The 18,646-nt window shown below is 39.9% G+C and overlaps 1 protein-coding gene across 5 annotated transcripts in view; it reads left to right on the plus strand.

Moving 5' to 3' along the window:
- SLC39A10 (solute carrier family 39 member 10) overlaps positions 1-18,646 on the plus strand; it is a 78,292-nt gene that overhangs the window by 18,964 nt on the left and 40,682 nt on the right. For all 5 annotated transcript variants that reach the window (XM_073306241.2, XM_073306238.2, XM_073306239.2 and 2 more), the window contains 4 exons: positions 5,372-6,454; positions 7,584-7,791; positions 15,545-15,714; positions 16,923-17,141. In XM_073306241.2, coding sequence (XP_073162342.1) covers positions 5,381-6,454; positions 7,584-7,791; positions 15,545-15,714; positions 16,923-17,141 — 1,671 coding nt within the window. In that variant the 5' untranslated portion in view covers positions 5,372-5,380. The remainder of the gene's footprint in view (positions 1-5,371; positions 6,455-7,583; positions 7,792-15,544; positions 15,715-16,922; positions 17,142-18,646) is intronic.

Here is an 18,646-nt window from a genome sequence, read left to right on the forward strand (position 1 = left end):
AAATATTCTTTTCTCACTTCACCAATTATTTCACCCTCTACACGTTTTTCACTGACACCTCCTACTTTTTATCTTAAGCTAAAATGTTAGCAAAATAAGTGTTCCAGAAAATTGTAACTTTTTAACTCCTCAGTTACACTTCCAAGTCCATCTGCACAGAACCCACATTTGCCATACCAAATGGATAATTATGTCTGAAAATACTAATTTGTGGATGTAAATGTTGCTGAAGCCTGCGCAAAATTTTCTTTTCTGGTAGCTGGCTTTACTCTTCTTAAATTTTAGAGGTGGTGAGGTTATCTGGTGATTGGTGTGCTGTAAAAACAAGGTAAGTGCTAGATACCCAAATGGTGTAGCTCCATCAAATGACCTAGGGTTTGTTTTTGTTTGGAGCGGGGGATGTTCCCACAGTAAAGGGTAGGAAACCGCAAACTTCACTTTTTCTTATCTGAAAGTAGGAATGCTCTATTAGGATCTAGAAATTTGACTAATTCTAAGAGAAATAATTCTGGTCTGCTGGACAATATTGTGACAGTTTTAACAGCAGTAATAGATACCTGTTTTACAGTACTCCTAACATGATCTTTGGGGCCTTTCAGAACTCTTGGTTATAATTTTACCAATTATCTATATATAGGAATTCATAAATGAGCCTCGGAGTGGCGTTGTTTCTAGAGGAAGCTGGTAATAAGACCAACCCCATAAATTGTCCTTTTAATGACTCTTGCGCAGTGCACATGTTGCTGGTTTATATATGGAAGACTTTGAGACTCTAATGATCAATCAATATGCACAGCTGCTAGTGGAAGAAAGAACTTGAAACAATCAAAAACATAGCTTGCAGTTATTGTGTTGTTTGAGTATAGCTCTAAGGGGGTCATATACTCGGATTAATTATGGGTAATTTTTAGGTAGCTGGGGTAGTTTTCTTTAATTAAAATAAAATTTAACAGCTATATGTAGTGATTTGGGCTAACAGATTGCTGTCTGGGTTCATTTAAGATCAGTTTTCTGTGTGCTGGAACACTTTGCCTTTCAAATACTTCACAGTTTAATCTTTTTAAATGTTCATGGCATGTTTAGTTATGCATAAATGCTTCCTACATGTTCTAGGTCAGGGGTCTCAAACTCAAATGACCACAAGGGCCACAGGAGGACTAGTGCATTGGCCCAAGGGCTGCATCACTGACACACACCCCTCTGCCCCCATTCCACCCCTTCCCTGCCCCCATTCTAACCCCTCCCTGAAGTCCGCACCCCAACCCCGCCTAACACATTATCACTTGTTACATTCCCATACTCCAGTATAGGTGATGGAAACCAAATTTTGTTTTCTTCTGAACCTATTTTAGTTCGTCAGCCTGAATCATAAGTTGTAATTTTGCAGTCAGTGTTAACATTGTATCTGTTTTGGAGGTGCTCAAGGACTCAGACAGGAACTCCCCATTGAGCCCTCTTAACCCTATTCTGTCTCCCAATCTGTTCTCCCTGTCCTCCTCCTCCACCCATCTTGTGCCTTTGTACTCCTGGGGAGATTTGCAGACCAGTTTGTCAATTTTCCATGTTGGAATAAGCTGTGTGTACAGACAAACCCCCCCATTGCATTGAAAGGTGTTAGAATTTATACATACTTTAGTATTTTATATATATGAACACATGACTCTTGTGTGGAGCATATGGAAGCTCGGATCTGAGCATATTTTCTTTGATAAAAATAGGGCCTGATGGTAAAAACAAAATAATTTGAGAGCTGCTGCTGTAAATAAATTGAAAATTTGGAACAGAATAGATAGACATGTTTTTATGCTTGGGACTTGTAAGCTCCTCTCTTCCATGTATTGAGACATCTACGTACTAATATAATTAATTCATTAGGAGTTGTTTGTTTTTCAGTTGAGTATTTATTGATCCTGATTTTAAATAATTTTATGGTGGTTAATGCCAGGTGCTGGAACTTCAGAAATGAAGCAGATTGACATGGGTGATTTGGTGAGGTTATATTGGCTTCAAGTTATGATCACAGGTGACTTAAACTGTTTATCCTCTCAAAAAAAGGTACCAGTCAATACTAACCACTACTGTTAGAGATGCATGACTTGCATTTCAAAGGAATGTAGTAGTAGCACTGAATGTGATAATCACATGAAAAAAGATCACAAGGCTGGCGAAAGGATTATGATCACGCTTTAGACATGAATTTCCTTGTAGGAATATTTTAGTCTTGATCACATTTCAAAGAAAAGGGCGAGTTTTGAAGTCCCTTTGCTTTACGAGATAGACTGACTCTGATTGTAAACAACAAAATTCTGATCTCAAAGAGCCTTCAGCATTAATAGATTTAAACGTGCTATCCTTTGTTAGACATTCTCTTCAGTTGTATATTAAATTTTCAAAACAAATAATTATTGAGGAATTTTGTTTTTATTTTTGCAAAGATTCCAGCTTAAGCAGAATGTGATTGCCCACCTCTTTCACAGCTTGGAGAAACGTGAGAGCCCATCTTTCCTTATCCTCCAGACCCTCCATTGGCTTCCTGCCTGCCTTTGCTGCTTGTTCAAGACCTTGGATCTAATCTTCAAATTTAACAGGTCTTGACTACATTAGCGGGATTGGGGCTGAGCTTCAGTTGGTGTAAATCCATTTACGTCAATTGAGCTATGCAGATTTACCTCACCTGAGGATCTAGACCATTCTGATACACTTGTGCTTCTCTGGCTCAAAGCGGATTACAAAGTCCAGAATGAAGCATGTGAGAGCCAGAGATAAAGGTTTCTTGGTTAAAGGGTTACAAGTGTGAAATCAGCGTCTAAAGGAAATCACAGTAACACAAAATGTGACCACACTACAAGGCCTTCCTCTTTGATAAAACCTTTCCACTATACCCAGAATGACATTTATAACAGCTTATTTCTTCCTCACCACCTTCGCTCCCCAAAAGAATACCCCAAGCAAAGCTTTCTGTAAATGGAGAGGGTAGAAGAGCCAAAGAAGCCTGCTAGAGGCATCACTTTTGCCAGTATCTTAACCTGAGAAAGTGCTTGGACATTATGATGGTGGACACGAATACAAAACCTTAAATAGATGAGTGTATATATAGGATATTAATGACACTTTTAAATGATTCTATGAGTCAGAAAGTTGGCTATGTGAAAATTACCCTGTCATAAATATAAAGGGAAGGGTAAACCCCTTTGAAATCCCTCCTGGCCAGGGGAAAGCTCCTCTCACCTGTAAAGGGTTAAGAAGCTAAAGGTAACCTCGCTGGCACCTGACCAAAATGACCAATGAGGAGACGAGATACTTTCAAAAGCTGGGAGGAGGGAGAGAAACAAAGGGTCTCTGTCTGTCTTTATGCTGGTTTCTGCCGGGGATAGACCAGGAATGGAGTCTTAGAACTTTTAGTAAGTAATCTAGCTAGGTATGTGTTAGATTATGATTTCTTTAAATGGCTGAGAAAAGAACTGTGCTGAATAGAATAACTATTTCTGTCTGTGTATCTTTTTGTTAACTTAAGGTTTTGCCTAGAGGGGTTCTCTATGTTTTTGAATCTAATTACCCTGTAAGATATCTACCATCCTGATTTTACAGGGGGGATTTCTTTATTTCTATTTACTTCTATTTTTATTAAAAGTCTTCTTGTAAGAAAACTGAATGCTTTTTCATTGTTCTCAGATCCAAGGGTTTGGGTCTGTGGTCACCTATGCAAATTGGTGAGGCTTTTTATCCAACATTTCCCAGGAAAGGGGGGGTGCAAGTGTTGGGAGGATTGTTCATTGTTCTTAAGATCCAAGGGTCTGGGTCTGTAGTCACCTAGGCAAATTGGTGAGGCTTTTTACCAAACCTTGTCCAGGAAGTGGGGTGCAAGGTTTTGGGAAGTATTTTGGGGGGAAGGACGCGTCCAAACAGCTCTTCCCCAGTAACCAGTATTAGTTTGGTGGTAGCGGCCAATCCAAGGACAAAGAATGGAATATTTTGTACCTTGGGGAAGTTTTGACCTAAGCTGGTAAAGATAAGCTTAGGAGGTTTTTCATGCAGGTCCCCACATCTGTACCCTAGAGTTCAGAGTGGGGGAGGAACCTTGACATACCCATCTTATTGATTGATCTGATCTCTGTGCGTCAGATTGGTCTCAGTGCAGGGGTGGGGTGTGAAGACAGATTGTTCCTCTCTAAGGGTTGCTGGAGGTGGTTCTGGGTATTTGACCAGATGACTAAAAAATTGACAGGCATTTGATTAAATGACAGAGCATATTGTCATTCTAGACAGGTGATGGAACAGATGTTTTATAAAAATCCAGTTACAATTTATTAAGTTCTAACCAAAATTTTATTGGAACCAAAATCTGGAATCCCATTCTAATGCAGAAGCATCTTCCTCACTTCTAAACCTAGAGCTAATGGGAGCTCTCGTGAGGTTGAATCTTCACCTTTCACGTCTGTGGGGTTAGGAAGGGGGTAGGAATGAGCTTTTTCAGGGATTTCTGTGCACATGCATGCTCTGCAGTAGGCCACCAGAATATCTTCAGGGTTTGCTGCATTGTGCTCTGGCAGGGCATGTCTTTATGTTCTGCAACTAGATGATGGAAAGCTGAACTGTCAGAACTCCTGTTTGCAAAACTCCTTCTGTGGGTATGGAAGCTTCCAGCACTACTTTTCCTTTCTTAGCACAAGGCAGAACAGAAGATGAGAGAGGTTCTGTTACTCTAATCCTCATCTAGGACTCAGTCCTTCACAATCAGGAAAGTTTCAAAGCTTTGTATATAAAATGTCACTTCATGCTGAGTCCCTGATCTCAGGGACTTCTGTGTCAGTGCTACAAGGCTCATACCAAGGTTTATCAGGGTCACCGGGCTAAATTATTCTGTGGGCACTATCAAGTAAAATTATCACTGTGGTTGCATACAACTTTGTATCTTTGTGCTGGTGGGTGCCCCATATCTCCTCATAAATGACAGTGAAACATATCCTGTGATGGAAGGTGCTATGGTATAGATGTGCATTCATAAATATGTGCAATATAATTACCGTTTTTGTCATTTACCATTATTTAAATGCAGATATTTTTCTTAACCTCATCACTGTATGGATGTTATAAACACTTTGAATTTCTGCTATGAGTTTTCAAGGAGCTACTTTTTTATAGGCTATACAAATATAAATACATGAGCGGAGGCTTTTATAGAAAATACTAGAGGGTGTGGTTGTGTGTGGGTTTTTTGTTTTTTTTTTAGTTCAGAATTTTATTGATTTAAAGCTTTTTTTTTAAATCAAAAATAAGATTTACATACAGTTACAGAGATGGTTGCATTGGAAATATTTAAATAGCACTTTTTTTTCTTCATTTTAAGTGTTTTGTTTTGTGTTTCTCATAGGAAACAGAGATGAAGGTACACATGCACACAAAATTTTGCCTCATTTGTTTGCTGACATTTATCTTTCATCAGTGCAATCATTGCCATGAAGATGGACATGACCATAGCGCTGAAGAGAGCCATGTACACAACCATAATGACTATCAGATCTCGGAGGCACCATATCTCCAGAATGGAGGAGCGGAATCTGCACCAAGTAAACTTTCAGTGCTGGAAGCTGAAAATGAACAAAAATACTACATTCAAAAACTTTTTGACCATTATGGTCAAAATGGAAGATTGTCATTTTTTGGTCTCGAAAAACTGCTAACAAGTCTTGGTCTTGGAGAGTTAAAAGTAGTGGAGATTAATCATGAGGATATTGGCCATGATCATGTTTCCCACTTGGATGCTTTAGAAGTACAAGAAGGAAAGCATTCTCATTCTCATAACCATCCTCATTCTCATAGCCACTCAGGTCCAGAAAACCAAACTGTGAATGGTGTATCTACAAAGAGAAACCATAAATGTGACCCTGAAAAAGACACAGTAGAGTCATCTGTGAAACCTGCCATTAAACGTGTTCGTGACAACAATCGTCGCCACCACCATCAGCGTCATCTGCATCATCACCTTGACCCTAATGGTACTACTCATACTCATAACGATTCAGTCACTCAGAGTGAACATGGAGAGCCAAGCCATGAACCTTCAACAGAGACAAACACTACCCAGGAACAACCTGAGAGAAAACTACAGAAACATAAGAAGAGACGAAAGGGAAAGAAATTCAGTGAGACAGCAGTAGATACTGCACAAGGATTTGCTCAAGACCATGATCCAGGTGATCAATATGAGCACAATCATGTTCATAAACATGATCATGTACATGATGCATCTCACTCACATGTACACATTCACGAACATGATAATGACCAAGCCACTGGTCATGGACACCAAGATCCTAATCCAGGTAATGAAGATGGACATCGCCATACCAGCAAGCGTGAAGCTCCTCATAAACGGATTAGTGTAAGAAAACATGCTATCTTTTCAACACATAGTCACAAGGATCACAGTGAGGATGAACATCGGCATGAAGAGGTGAGTCTAAACCAGAACTGGTTTGCACACAATTATTATTGTGATACCATAAGAAGAGTAGTACTCACAGATAAAACTAGTACTAATAAATGGGTATGACTGTTATACACAATCTAAGTAACAGTATAAAAGCACTAAGAAGTTTACTACTACAGTTGTACCCCAACTCCATGATTTTCCATCCCGTTTTGTCTTTACTCTGTATCTCCTCTGTCTCCACATTGATGAGATGCTTCAAATATCCTAAATGCTAAGTATATTGCATTTCATGTATTTAGAATTATTTTTTCTTACACAGATTTCATAAGTATCATTTTACAGTTTTGCACCTCTTCCTGAATCTCTTGCATCTTTAATGATTTTCAAAGACCTTTTTGATGTTGAAAAAAATCTCTCTCTCCTCTACGTGTCACCAACATCAATCTTTATGGTCATAAACTATGATGATGAAGTGAAGTAGATGTGTCACTAAATAAAAGTCTAGCTTCTATACTATGTACTGTATAGTTGTCTCTTCACACTTCTACCAATTTTCATTTTTGCTTCTTTACCTCTCTCCAAAGGCTATTATCTCTTCCATTCCCATTTAATCCTCAATGTTAATCTTTGTCCCTTAACTCTCAAAAAAAGGATAGTGTGTTTTATTGATTTAAAGTACTAAACAGAACAATGTAATATATTGGACTGTATAATCAATTTTAGGATTACATTTAAAGTGAAAACACCAAACACGTGCAGCAGGGAGTTGAGAAATGATGGGATTCTTATTTCAGGGTTATCCTCTCTTCCCCATGGCAGGCATTGTTTGTACTGCTGTTTTTCATTAATCTTCCCATGTAATTGAAAAATACGACATTTATTGGCAGTGACATTAAGTACTACTGAACATTGGAGGCTGTATATTATGTATAGTTTCACAGCCTCTTTTTAATTTTATTATTTTTCCTGGTTTAGTACACACCCGTGTTTCAAAGGTGACAAGTTATTGGTCAACATTTCTCCCTTTTCTGTGCAAACCTTCAGAATGAATGTCTAAACAGCAGACAAACTCTTTAATTTTCTACAACTGCATATATTCTTCAGTGAAATCACTATTACATGTTTAATTTGTTGCATAAATTGCTTTCAGTGTTTAAATGTCACTCAGCTACTGCGGTACTATGGTCTTGGAACCAACTCTCCAATATCTCCTGACTTGTTTACGTACCTGTGCCCTGCATTGCTGTATCAGATTGACAGAAGACTTTGTATTGAGCATTATGATGATTTGCTGGTTGAAGACATGAAGAAAGATAAAAGTGAAGCAGCTACGAATAAGGATAAAATAGGTGCATCAGGTAAGATAGTCTTCATATGCTGTTAAAAATGTTTTGTCTCTGTTATTTATTTTATTTGTATTATCGTAGTGCCTACGAGCCCCGCTCATGGACCAGGACCGCGTTGTGCTAAGTGCTATACAAACTCAGAAAACAGACAAATCCATACATCGGGAATTCAGTGGGTTTTTTAAATTATTAGTAGTGTTTCATTCTATTTGAATATTGATTCATAAGACTTAAGGTAGATTTCACAGTAAAAGAATGGTTGAAACTTGTTAACTGATCTTGTTTTGTAAATGAAAATTGAGATAAATACACTTTCAGACTTAGGGGAAGTAGCAGTTGAGAGGAAATGTGGCTGGAGTGCAGTTGTGTTCTCTTGCTGCCATGATAAACTGTTGAGCCCCTCCACCTCCCCAATATACTCTCATATCGGGGCATGAGGGTATCTGGGACACGTGTGGTCCAGTGGACGCTGCTGATGGGAAAATCTCTGATCAGTAGCGTACAGGGGCATTCACACCCTGATGTGGTGCACGCATAGGGACACACATCTCAAAGAACTCCAGGTACTGTACAAGGAAATTAACCTCTCCTTCCACTTCAGTTCTAGCGTTGATCTTATTTTGCAAAATCAACAATTTTGGTGCAGCAAGGTAGGAGAATTTAATTGAGGGTTTCTGGTTACAGTTTATACTTTGGTGATTTAATATAATTTCATAGTATCAAAATAACATTTTTCCTTTAATTTCACTGCCGCTGTTTTTGTAATACGGGTTAGAGAATTCCCCAATGAGATTCCTCAACAGCATTTTTTTTTAATTCTTCATTTTATCTTGAGGGGGAAAAAAAATATAGGCTTTTCTTTCCTTTTTTTTTTTTTTGAAGTTAAGCTAAATAGCCTTTTTCTAATGGGTTTTAAAAGTAAATACTTTAAAGTTGTAATCTGTTGTTTTGATATCCTGACAAGGATTGTATTTTTAATTCAGGCTTACTGTGGCCATTATCCATGTAGTCTAATGGAACTGTTAAAAAAAACTTGGGGAAAATTGTTTTGCTTTGAAAATAAAGATATTGTCAGAGTCACAGGGCCTGGGCTACAGACATGCCAGATCTTGCAAATTGATCACGAGAGTTGCAATTTCTGTGTAAAATTAAGAGCTAGTCTACACTGGCAATGCTAAAGTGCTGCCGCAGGAATGTTTTAACGTGCCTTGTGTGATCACAGCACAGTGCTGGGAGAGAAAACCACCTCAATGGGGGGTGTAGCTCCCCGCTCTGGGATCACTGTTTCCAGTGGTGCTTTATAGCGCCTCAACTTGCTGCGCTCAGGGATGTTTTTTCACATCTCAAATGTCAGAATTAAATCCTAACATTTGAGAATGAGGCTTAATTTTACTTAGAAATACTGTCAGTCACCCTGGGCATGGCAACGGTTCCTGCTGTCAGTTTCCAGGGCTTTCTCAGTGAGCATGGGGTGGTGGGGCCAGGCTCCTGCTGTCAAGCCCCGGGCAACTTCTCCCCTACCAGCCTGGGAAGTGAGAGAGGAGACCCCACTGCAGCCTTCCCAGGCTTGGGGAAGATGAAGGACCCTAAGAAGCAGAGGTGAGGCTGGGAAGGCTGTACTACGGCAGGGGAGGCTGTGTTGATGATAGATTCTGAGCAGATGGGGTAAGTGCTGGGAGGGTGAACTGAGGGTGGTGAGAGTCGCTAGGGTAGGGAGGCTGAACCGATGGGGTGGTGATAGGGGCTGGGAGACTGAACTGAGGGGGGTTGGGTGGGGACAGAACTGATGGGATCTGTGGGACAGAATTATTTGCTGGCAGGAGACAAATGTGGGGGTGAGAGCTCCTGCAGCAGGGGCCAAAATCAACTTATACAGTACATGGGGAGTGGGCAACGCTAATTGTCACGTGCACACACCCTGGGGATGGGCAAGGGGAGCTCAAAAATCAATAGACTGACCTAAAAAAACAAATGTCATGATCTTTGGGCCAATCTCTTGATTTTTGGGGGTCCAACTCATGATTTTCAATCTCTTGAAGTTGGCAATACTGGGTCTATGTCCCAGCTGGTAACCAGTCTCTTGGGAGCGACCTTCTAGCAGGCCTGACCCCAAAGACCCACACAGGTTCCACGGGGCAGGCCCATGGCCTCCAAGACTGGGCCTTTGGCACCAGCCACTCTATGGCTCTCTGCAGCAAATCCAGCCAAGCCATAATCCTGGGGAGGTTTTGTATTGTACCCCTCAGTATTTGCAACTACACAGGTCACCTTTCCAGAACAAGGTAGCCATTTTATTAGTCACCTGGCCACAGAATCTGAAAGTCCTTAGGTTAGCACAGAGAGGCAAAAGTTAAGCTGTAGTCCATCCTGGCCAGCCCAGTGCCATGGTGACGCAGCCAACCTGTAAAGGACTCCATTTCTGGCTCGCTCCCTCTGTCTCCCTTTGTCTCCTCAGGTCTGTGCCCCTGAATTCCTCCAAAAAGGCTGCCCTTTTCCAGTCACCTCATGCCTTGTTCTCCAACTCAGTTTGTATGTCCCACCTGCTGGGGTTTCCTCTTTTTAGGTGTTCATTGTTCAGTCCTTTGGGGCTTTCCTTTGTCATGCTGGACTCTGTTGATTTGGGTTGGTTTGAGTTCTTTAATGACCCTCTTCATTCCACCCAGACAGCAAGGTGACATCAACACACCTACTGTCTTCTGTGCTGTTCTAGGGGCAGTTTTAACGCTTTTGCACCCACATCGTAGCAGTGCAGAGGGAAACAGAGGCACGTTTGGGATTCTTAAAAGTGTTACAGATTATTCCCACTTTGTCACAGTTACAAGTAGTGAATGTTGGTTAGTAGTTTGCAGGTGCTTATTAGCATGGTAGAAAAAATCAGGCTTGTATTAATTATGTCCTGATAGATGTTGTTAATTGTTGGGAAGAGTGCCCTTCTAGTCATTATTTTTAATGACTGCAGCATCATTAAGAAACATTTACTTGTTCCATATAAATCTCCCATAGTGACACAGCTACTACCTCATTAACTTGGTTCAAAGATTGCTGTAAACCAAATGCTATACGGTGGGTGTGGTAGTAGATTGTTTGTTTCACAGGGTAGGCTCATTTTAGTCAGAGTTGACCCTAGCTTAATTCTCAAGGGTTTGTGAAAAGGCCGCTAAGCATTTTCTACCAATTACGATGTTGAGACAGTGTAGAAAACTGTCATCTTATACATGCTTTGAGCCAAGCTAATTAGAAAGCTTCCACAGATGAGCGCTTCTTTTTGAAAGTATTTTCTATTTCAATAATGAGAGAGGGAGCTGATGAATAACTAAGCTTGAAGACCTTTACCGTTTTGAGTGACCTAATTTGCAAAATAAGTGAAGCTCATTGCAGACATTTAGCACTTCTTATGGCATCTGATATCTTAAGTATAAATAAAACATTTACCAGTTGAATGTAATGGTCTGTGAATTGCTGGTTTGGGGTTGTCTGAAAACAAACTCCCTGTTTGTAAAACTGTTTGGCCTTGAGGCAGGGCAACTTGATTAGATAATGATGTATGTTCTTTATCTGTAGTAAATCCATTTATGTTATCCCACTAATTAGAGTTAAGTTTTACCAGATGGTATGGTGGCTGGTACCTTTATGAATAAATACATAAAGCACAAAATAAGAAATCTTCAGTACTTAGGGATAACTTTATTCTGTAGGTAAAGGGTAATAGGTTTTGTACTAAAATAAATCCCTGTCATAATTACTTAAGCTAAACTGATGTAAACATTCTGAAAGTGATACAAATATGTGCCCAGTATGCAGGGATACTGTTGTTGTTTTTTTAAACTGTTTAGCCAAATATCTGAAAAGCATGTATAGACAAGTCCTTACTATGCTATTTGTAAGTTACAGTGAATGGCCCTCATTAGGGTTGATTTCAGAGGGTTTTTTTAGTTAACTGAGCCTTAAAAACTTCAATGGACTGTACTATAGGGACAGGTGGAGGGACAAGTGTGCCCCGTCCCCTCTTGGGGTGGGGCAGGGTAATTACTTCCCCGAGGTCATGTCCTTACAACCAGCCTTTGTCTTGCGGTGGTGAGGACTAATTGAAAAAGTCAATATGGCCGCTCTCCTCTCAAGGTTGGGTGGCCCAGTGGCCAGAGTCAACTACAGTGGTCCTTGCGTTCAGGGCAGCGCGGTCTAGTGGCCAGAGGCAATATCACAGCCTCCAGACACGGGGCAGAACATTTCCTTCTGTCCCCATACTCCTAGTCCTGTCTTTCCATCTTTGTTCCCTCCCTAAAATGTAATCAGGTGTTGTATGCTTTTAGTTAAAAGATGAATTTGGGAGGGGCTGGGATTCCTCTCAGTTTGAATAAATTGAAACAAAAATGTACCAGGTTTCAGAGTGATAGCCATGTTAGTCTGTATCAGCAAAAACAATGAGGAGTCCTTGTGGTACCTTACAGATTAACAAATTTATTTGGGCATAAGCTTTCGTGGGCTAAAACCCACTTCATCAGATGCATGGAGTGAAAAATACAGTAAGCAGTGTGTGCGTGTGTGTGTGTGGTGTTATACCAATAAAATAAAATCCAGCAGGATCTTATTAAAGGGGAAAAGGCAAAATACCATATTTATTGTGAATACAGAAAGAATCATAGTAAGCAGTTAGTTATAGCTATAACTTTCCATTCAATTTCATATTTATTCATACATTCATTCATACACACACACACACAGGTTCTGCAAGGTTGTTATCTTATTACCAGCCTTAGAGTTGCTCATGCCAAGCTACTGGCCAGGTGGCCTGGACATGAGGAGGGAGCAGGACCTTTTCAGATGCTCGTCTGATGCTCCTGGAAGTTGGTTTGCAGAATCAGACCCCAAAGTTCTGACTTTCTAGAGTCTGTTTTTATAGGAATTTCTTTCTATGCCAATCTATGGGAATTGCTTCATCATGCTGTTGCGGAATCCATCAGCAGATAGCACATTCCTGACGGCTCCGTGCTGCTAGATGTTATCTTGTTCTTTGGTTCTCCCATTTTTGAGGCTGTTGGGTGGATTCCAGTCTGTCCTCCGGGGGCGGTCCTCTGGTTATTTCCACTTGATGCCTTCTTCAGCCCATGGATACTGGATTCTTAGGCTGGCACCTCCCTGATCATTCAGTTATTACCCACACCAAGCATCCATCCACATCCATCCTCGATCTCTATTTTAATCACAATTGTTAATACAACAAAAGGGCGGGGAGTCTCTGGGTGCTCTCTCTGTTACAGAGTATTGCTTTGAGTCTCTGTGTGAATTGCTTTGAGAACAGACTGTCTTAGAATGTACTAGCGCAATTAGCTTGCAAGTTTCACAGATAGAGAGAGAGAGAAACAGTACCAAAAACCAAGAGACCTCTTAATTAGTAGTACCCTGGAATTTAAACTATGGGGAATCAAACGCATTTGTGATTTTAATACAGAGCTTCTTTAATATGATCCAACATTATATGTGTGTGTGTGTATGTATGTGTGTGTATATATATATATATATACACACACACATACAGCACATGAAAAGATGGGAGTTGCCTTACGAAGTGGTGGGTCAGTGCTAATGAGGCCAATTCAATTAAGGTGGAAGTGGCCTATTCTCAACAGTTGACAAGAAGGGATGAATATCAAGAGTGGGAAAATTACTTTTGTTGTGCTAACGAGGCCAATGCAATCCAGGTGGACGTCGGCCATTTCCACTCCCAGTCTATATTCAGGCCTAATTTGATGGTGTCCAGTTTGCAAATTAATTCCAGTTCTGCAGTTTCTCATTGGAGTCTGTTTTTGACTTTTTTTGTTGAAGAATTGCCACTTTTAAGTCTGTTATTGAATGTCCAGGGAGATTGAAGTGCTCTCCTACTCGTTTTTGGATGTTACAATTCTTGATGTCTGATTTGTGTCCATTTATTCTTTCGCGTAGAGACTGTCTGGTTTTATATATATGCTGGCACATGATGGCATATATCACATTGGTAGATGTGCAGGTGAACGAGCCCTTAATGGTGTGGCTGATGCAGATAGGTCCTATGATGGTGTCCCTTGAATAGATATGCAGACAGAGTTGACAACTGGGTTTGTTGCAGGGATTGATTCATGGGTTAGTGTTTTTGTTGTGTGGTGTGTAGTTGCTGGTGAGTATTTGCTTCAGGTTGGGGGGCTGTCTGTAATCGAGGACTGGCCTGTCTCCCAAGGTCTGGGAGACTGAGGAATCGTCCTTCAGGATAGGTTGTAGATCCTTGATGATGCGCTGGAGAGGTTTTAGTTGGGGGCTGAAGGTGACGGCTACTGGTGTTCTGTTACTTTCTTTGTTGGGCCTGTCCTGTAGTAGGTGACTTCTGGGTACCCTTCTGATTCTGTCAATCTGTCACTAATTCTGGGGATAGATCTTTTTTAACCTACAGGTGAGGAGAGGGGTTAGGGAGTCAAAGGGTATAATTCCCTTAAAAGCAAATGTCCATTTCAGCAATTTAATGACCCCATTTTCTTTCTTTTTTTTTATTTTTATTTTTTTCAGTACTTTTGTCTTATGTACATCTTGAACAGTGGCTCTCAAACTTTTTTACTCTTGACCCCTTTCACATAGCAAGTCTCTGAGTGCAACACCCCTTATAAATTAAAAACACTTCTTTATATATTTAACACCATTATAAATGCTGGAGGCAAAGCAGGGTTTGGGGTCAAGGTTGACCCCTCGCACCCCCCCATGTAATAACCTTGCGACCCCCTGACGGGTCTCGATCCCCAGTTTGAGAACCCGTGATCTTGAAGCTTTCCTGCCATCTTTATTGCTGGCAAACAGTTTTAATTTTTGGGGGTGGGATTCATGTTAAAATCTAAATTTTCTCCATCAAAGGCTGAGCCTTGTTTCTTTTTCATAGCTGAAAATGTATGTATAGAAATAGCATGTCATATAAGGATCATGTATCTAAGACTAGCAACCCTCACCTGGCAAAGGAGAAGTCTCTCTATTCCATAAAAATCTTGTTAAAATTAATGGCAGGTAGGAAATGTCCATAAAACACAGTAAGCTAAAAGAAATGAGGCTATCTTTCTGCTCCCCTGTGTTTTTATAAGTTTAATTAATGGACTACAGAACCAAGCTTTTGCAACTCTGCATTAGGAAGAATAACTGAAGTCTAGTGGCTCTCCTAGCTCATTTGCTTCCTTCATGCCCTCTAACATGTTTTATTGTTGAAATAAACCTTTGAACACTGTTTACCTGTGTAACTAAAGATAAAGTAAATAAATACAAGATTTTATTTCTTTCCATTTTAAAATATTTCAATACAAGTAGATTATCAAATTCTCACTACTTTTGTAAATGCAAAAAATTTCTAGCCCACATGAAGTATTAGCTGCTTGCTAAACAAATCAGATGCTAAACTCTGCTTTCTTGCACCAATGTAAGTCCAAAATAATTCAGCAGTGCTTGGGGTGAGAATAGAATCTGGCCCTAAAACTTCCTCAGAGAAGTGCAAACATTGTTTAAAAGGTTATAATAGATTAATTGTAAAAGCCCTGAAAACTTGAGTTTGTAATGAGAAATACTGATAGATGCTTAACTATAATGGTTCTGTATGGGCATACATCTTACATTTTTAAGTATTTTGGATGTTTATAAAGGCACAATTTAGGTTGACAGGTCACCTTCCTATCAGTTAATAGAATGTCATTCATCACTTATAGGAGTTTTCTTCATGTTCTGTTGATAAACCATTCTGTATTAATTTTTTTCCCTCTTACAGCCTGGCTTTGTGGTATCATTTCTATCACTGTCATTAGCCTGCTCTCCTTGCTAGGCGTGATCTTGATACCCATCATTAACCAAGGGTGCTTCAAATTCCTTCTAACCTTCCTGGTTGCTCTGGCCGTTGGAACACTGAGTGGAGATGCTCTACTCCATCTGTTGCCACATGTAAGTACCGTTCCACTCCCACACCAGGGACTTCAGGTTTTAAAATTCCCAGAGGACTATTGAACATGAACATCAACAGTTAAAGCATTAATTATTTGTTATGTTCATTGATTGAGCTGTAGATTGGGACCGTAAAGGAAATTTTAAAGCAGCGTTTCTTTAAGATAATTTGACTCTGTGTTTCTTAAAAAACATGGGAGTGTTAAAACTATTGAAGTATCAAGAGTGTGCTGAATTTTTTAATACATGTGGTAAATGTTGTAGAGCTCCTATTTTCGTTTCCTTTTGAAACTTCTGTTCTCAGAAATTTTGGAAGAATTCTGGTTTGAAAACCCCTAAGGGAGGGTCACAAGCTATCAGTTCCCAACTGAATATTTTGTGTGTGTGTGTGTGCGTGCTTTTAGTAACGAGGATGTAAACCTGGTTTTGGATCTTTTTTGTTATAAACTGTGCCCCATCCTTCTTTTGTTTGGGTTTATATATTGTAGAAAACCTAACTCCGCAGGAGTATTACCAGGAAATGTCTCTTAAATCCAAGGAAGATGGGGTTTTAATGAGTTGCAGTACATTGACATTTATTTGAAGGGAGAAAATGGAGAGAATGTATTCTATGAACTTCCTTGGGTTCCTTGGGCATAATTCTTTTGCCCTAGACTATAAAGTTCACTTATTGTTTATTTTGCATAATCCATGATATACATGTTCTAGGGATGTATGTGTTGACAGAGTTTGGAAGTGTGTTTTGGGTTAGAGCTAAAGTTGTTGGATTGTTGTTCTTGCTACTAACAATGCAGGAACTGTAAGGGTAATCGACTTTTGTATGTTAACTGGTTATTTTTAGCTTAGTTAATGAGCAGGGCCAGATTCTCATTTGCAGTTAGTTTCCTTCACACCTGAGTGGTACAAAGGAGCTGAAGTCTGTCCATCTAACTGCCATGTTGAAACCTCTCTGGGGGAATGTTTCTATTGATAGCCATTGAAGGCAGGTCTTTCAGTGAAACAGTTATAATATTTGATGGATCTTTTTTGAAGGAAAGAGACTTTATTTTTTTTAATGGGTTTTTGGTAGGTTGTTGGGGGTTTTTTTGGTTGGTTTTTTTTGTTTGTTTTTTTGGCAGCACAACATCACATGTCATATGGACCTGAAGTCACTCCAGTTTACTGAAATTGAAAATTCACGTTGTGGCTTTTTTTTCCTTTCCTAATAGTCGCAAGGAGGCCATAACCACAGTCACCACGAGGACCGCGGTCATATTCACGAAAACAGGCATTCTCATGGACATTCCCATGGGCGTGGAACAGGAACTGAAAGGTTTCTGGAAAAATACGATGCAGTATTGAAAGGGCTCGTAGCTCTTGCAGGCATTTATCTTTTGTTCATCATTGAACACTGTATAAGAATGTTTAAGCACTACAACAAACAAAAGGTATGTGCCACGTTTTCTCATTCTGTATGTCATCATTTAAGATAATACTTGGGAAAATTGCATCCTATAAAAAGCCCAAAGATTTTCTTAGGAAGATAAATTCTTAAACACTCTACTTGAAAAGTACTCTGCATGGTGCAGTTTGAAAGTTTTGTAAAAACTATTAGCTGTTACCTATTTTCATTCTGGTTAGTAGCGTGTGAAAAACTTGACTGGGCCCTTTACTATAAGGGGTTGCTTTTCAAGCTGTAAATGACTCTGTTCTCGTCCACAAGATGTGGATATCTTGAATTGTCTCCTGCACATAAGTCATAGTAGACTAGCAACTAGCCAAGATGATGACTGAGGAGTTCTTAAGCAAGTAAGGATCACCGCACGTTGTTCCAGTAGCGGGTGATCTGCTTGCGAAAATGTGAACCGAAATATATGGAACATTCGGATACTATAGTAATAGGGGCCAGATATGTACCTAGGTAAATAGGCTAACTTAAGTGACAGGCTGTCTTATTTTAAGAAGAGATATTACTGGCACATTCAGCTGAGGGAGCTGTACTCCTTGTAGAGTGTATTCAGTTCATATGGTAGTGACTTGCCTGACCATAACATGGTGGTGTACAAAATTATGAGTCCATTTACAAGGCCTCTGAATCACTAGGAATTTCTCTCCGTAAGAAAATATAAAGAATTACAGACCTTACATTTAAAACTTGAGTAGCACTCTTTCTCTAACTCTCTTCATCTAAAAAGGATTTGGTTTCCTCTCATCGCACTTTTTCACAGGAAAGGCATTTCTGAGAAAATATGGCAGAAGGGGATGAAAGTGGAATATACTGAAGGGGGTGTGCCACCACCTGTCCTGCAACCTTGGGTTCCTCACAATTCTTCGTGCCCGTAGCTCCCAACATGAGCTTCTCACAAACCACGCGTGTCTGTGTATAGCTACAGCCCTGGTCCAGCAATTGTGACCCCAGCAGCCTGTCAGCTACACACCAGCCACACTGGCTTCCAGCAGCCTTGATTACTACCTCCAGGGTAATCCCAACACACTCCGAGTCCCGGATTTTCCCCCAAAACATGTATTCTGCACTGCCCAGTTCTTTCCTGGACAGATATTAAGGGGTCAGTGTAAAAGTTTGCTGCTTTAATTGGAGTTACCAACAATTCAGTTTAAACACAACGCTGAATTAGTTTTGATTAAAGAATAAAACAGGTTTATTTAACTGTAAAGATGTAGATTTTTAAGTGAGTACAGGTATAAGGCATTGAGGTCAGAAATGGTTACAAGAGAAATAAAGATAAAACACTTCTGAGCAACTGAAACTTAACAAATTAGACTTGGTTCAAGATAAAATTCTTACCACATGTTCTCAGCAGAATAGTTTGCCAGATTCTCAAGTCAGGATCTGCCCTCAAAGTCCAAAGGGCTGGTTTCTTTGTCTTCTGAAATGAAAGAGTGAGAGAGAGATAGAAAGAGAGAATGCTTGGGGTGTTTTTGCCCTTCACTT

The sequence above is a fragment of the Lepidochelys kempii genome, chromosome 11 (genome assembly GCF_965140285.1).
Source record: "Lepidochelys kempii isolate rLepKem1 chromosome 11, rLepKem1.hap1, whole genome shotgun sequence".
Classification (NCBI taxonomy): domain Eukaryota; kingdom Metazoa; phylum Chordata; order Testudines; family Cheloniidae; genus Lepidochelys; species Lepidochelys kempii.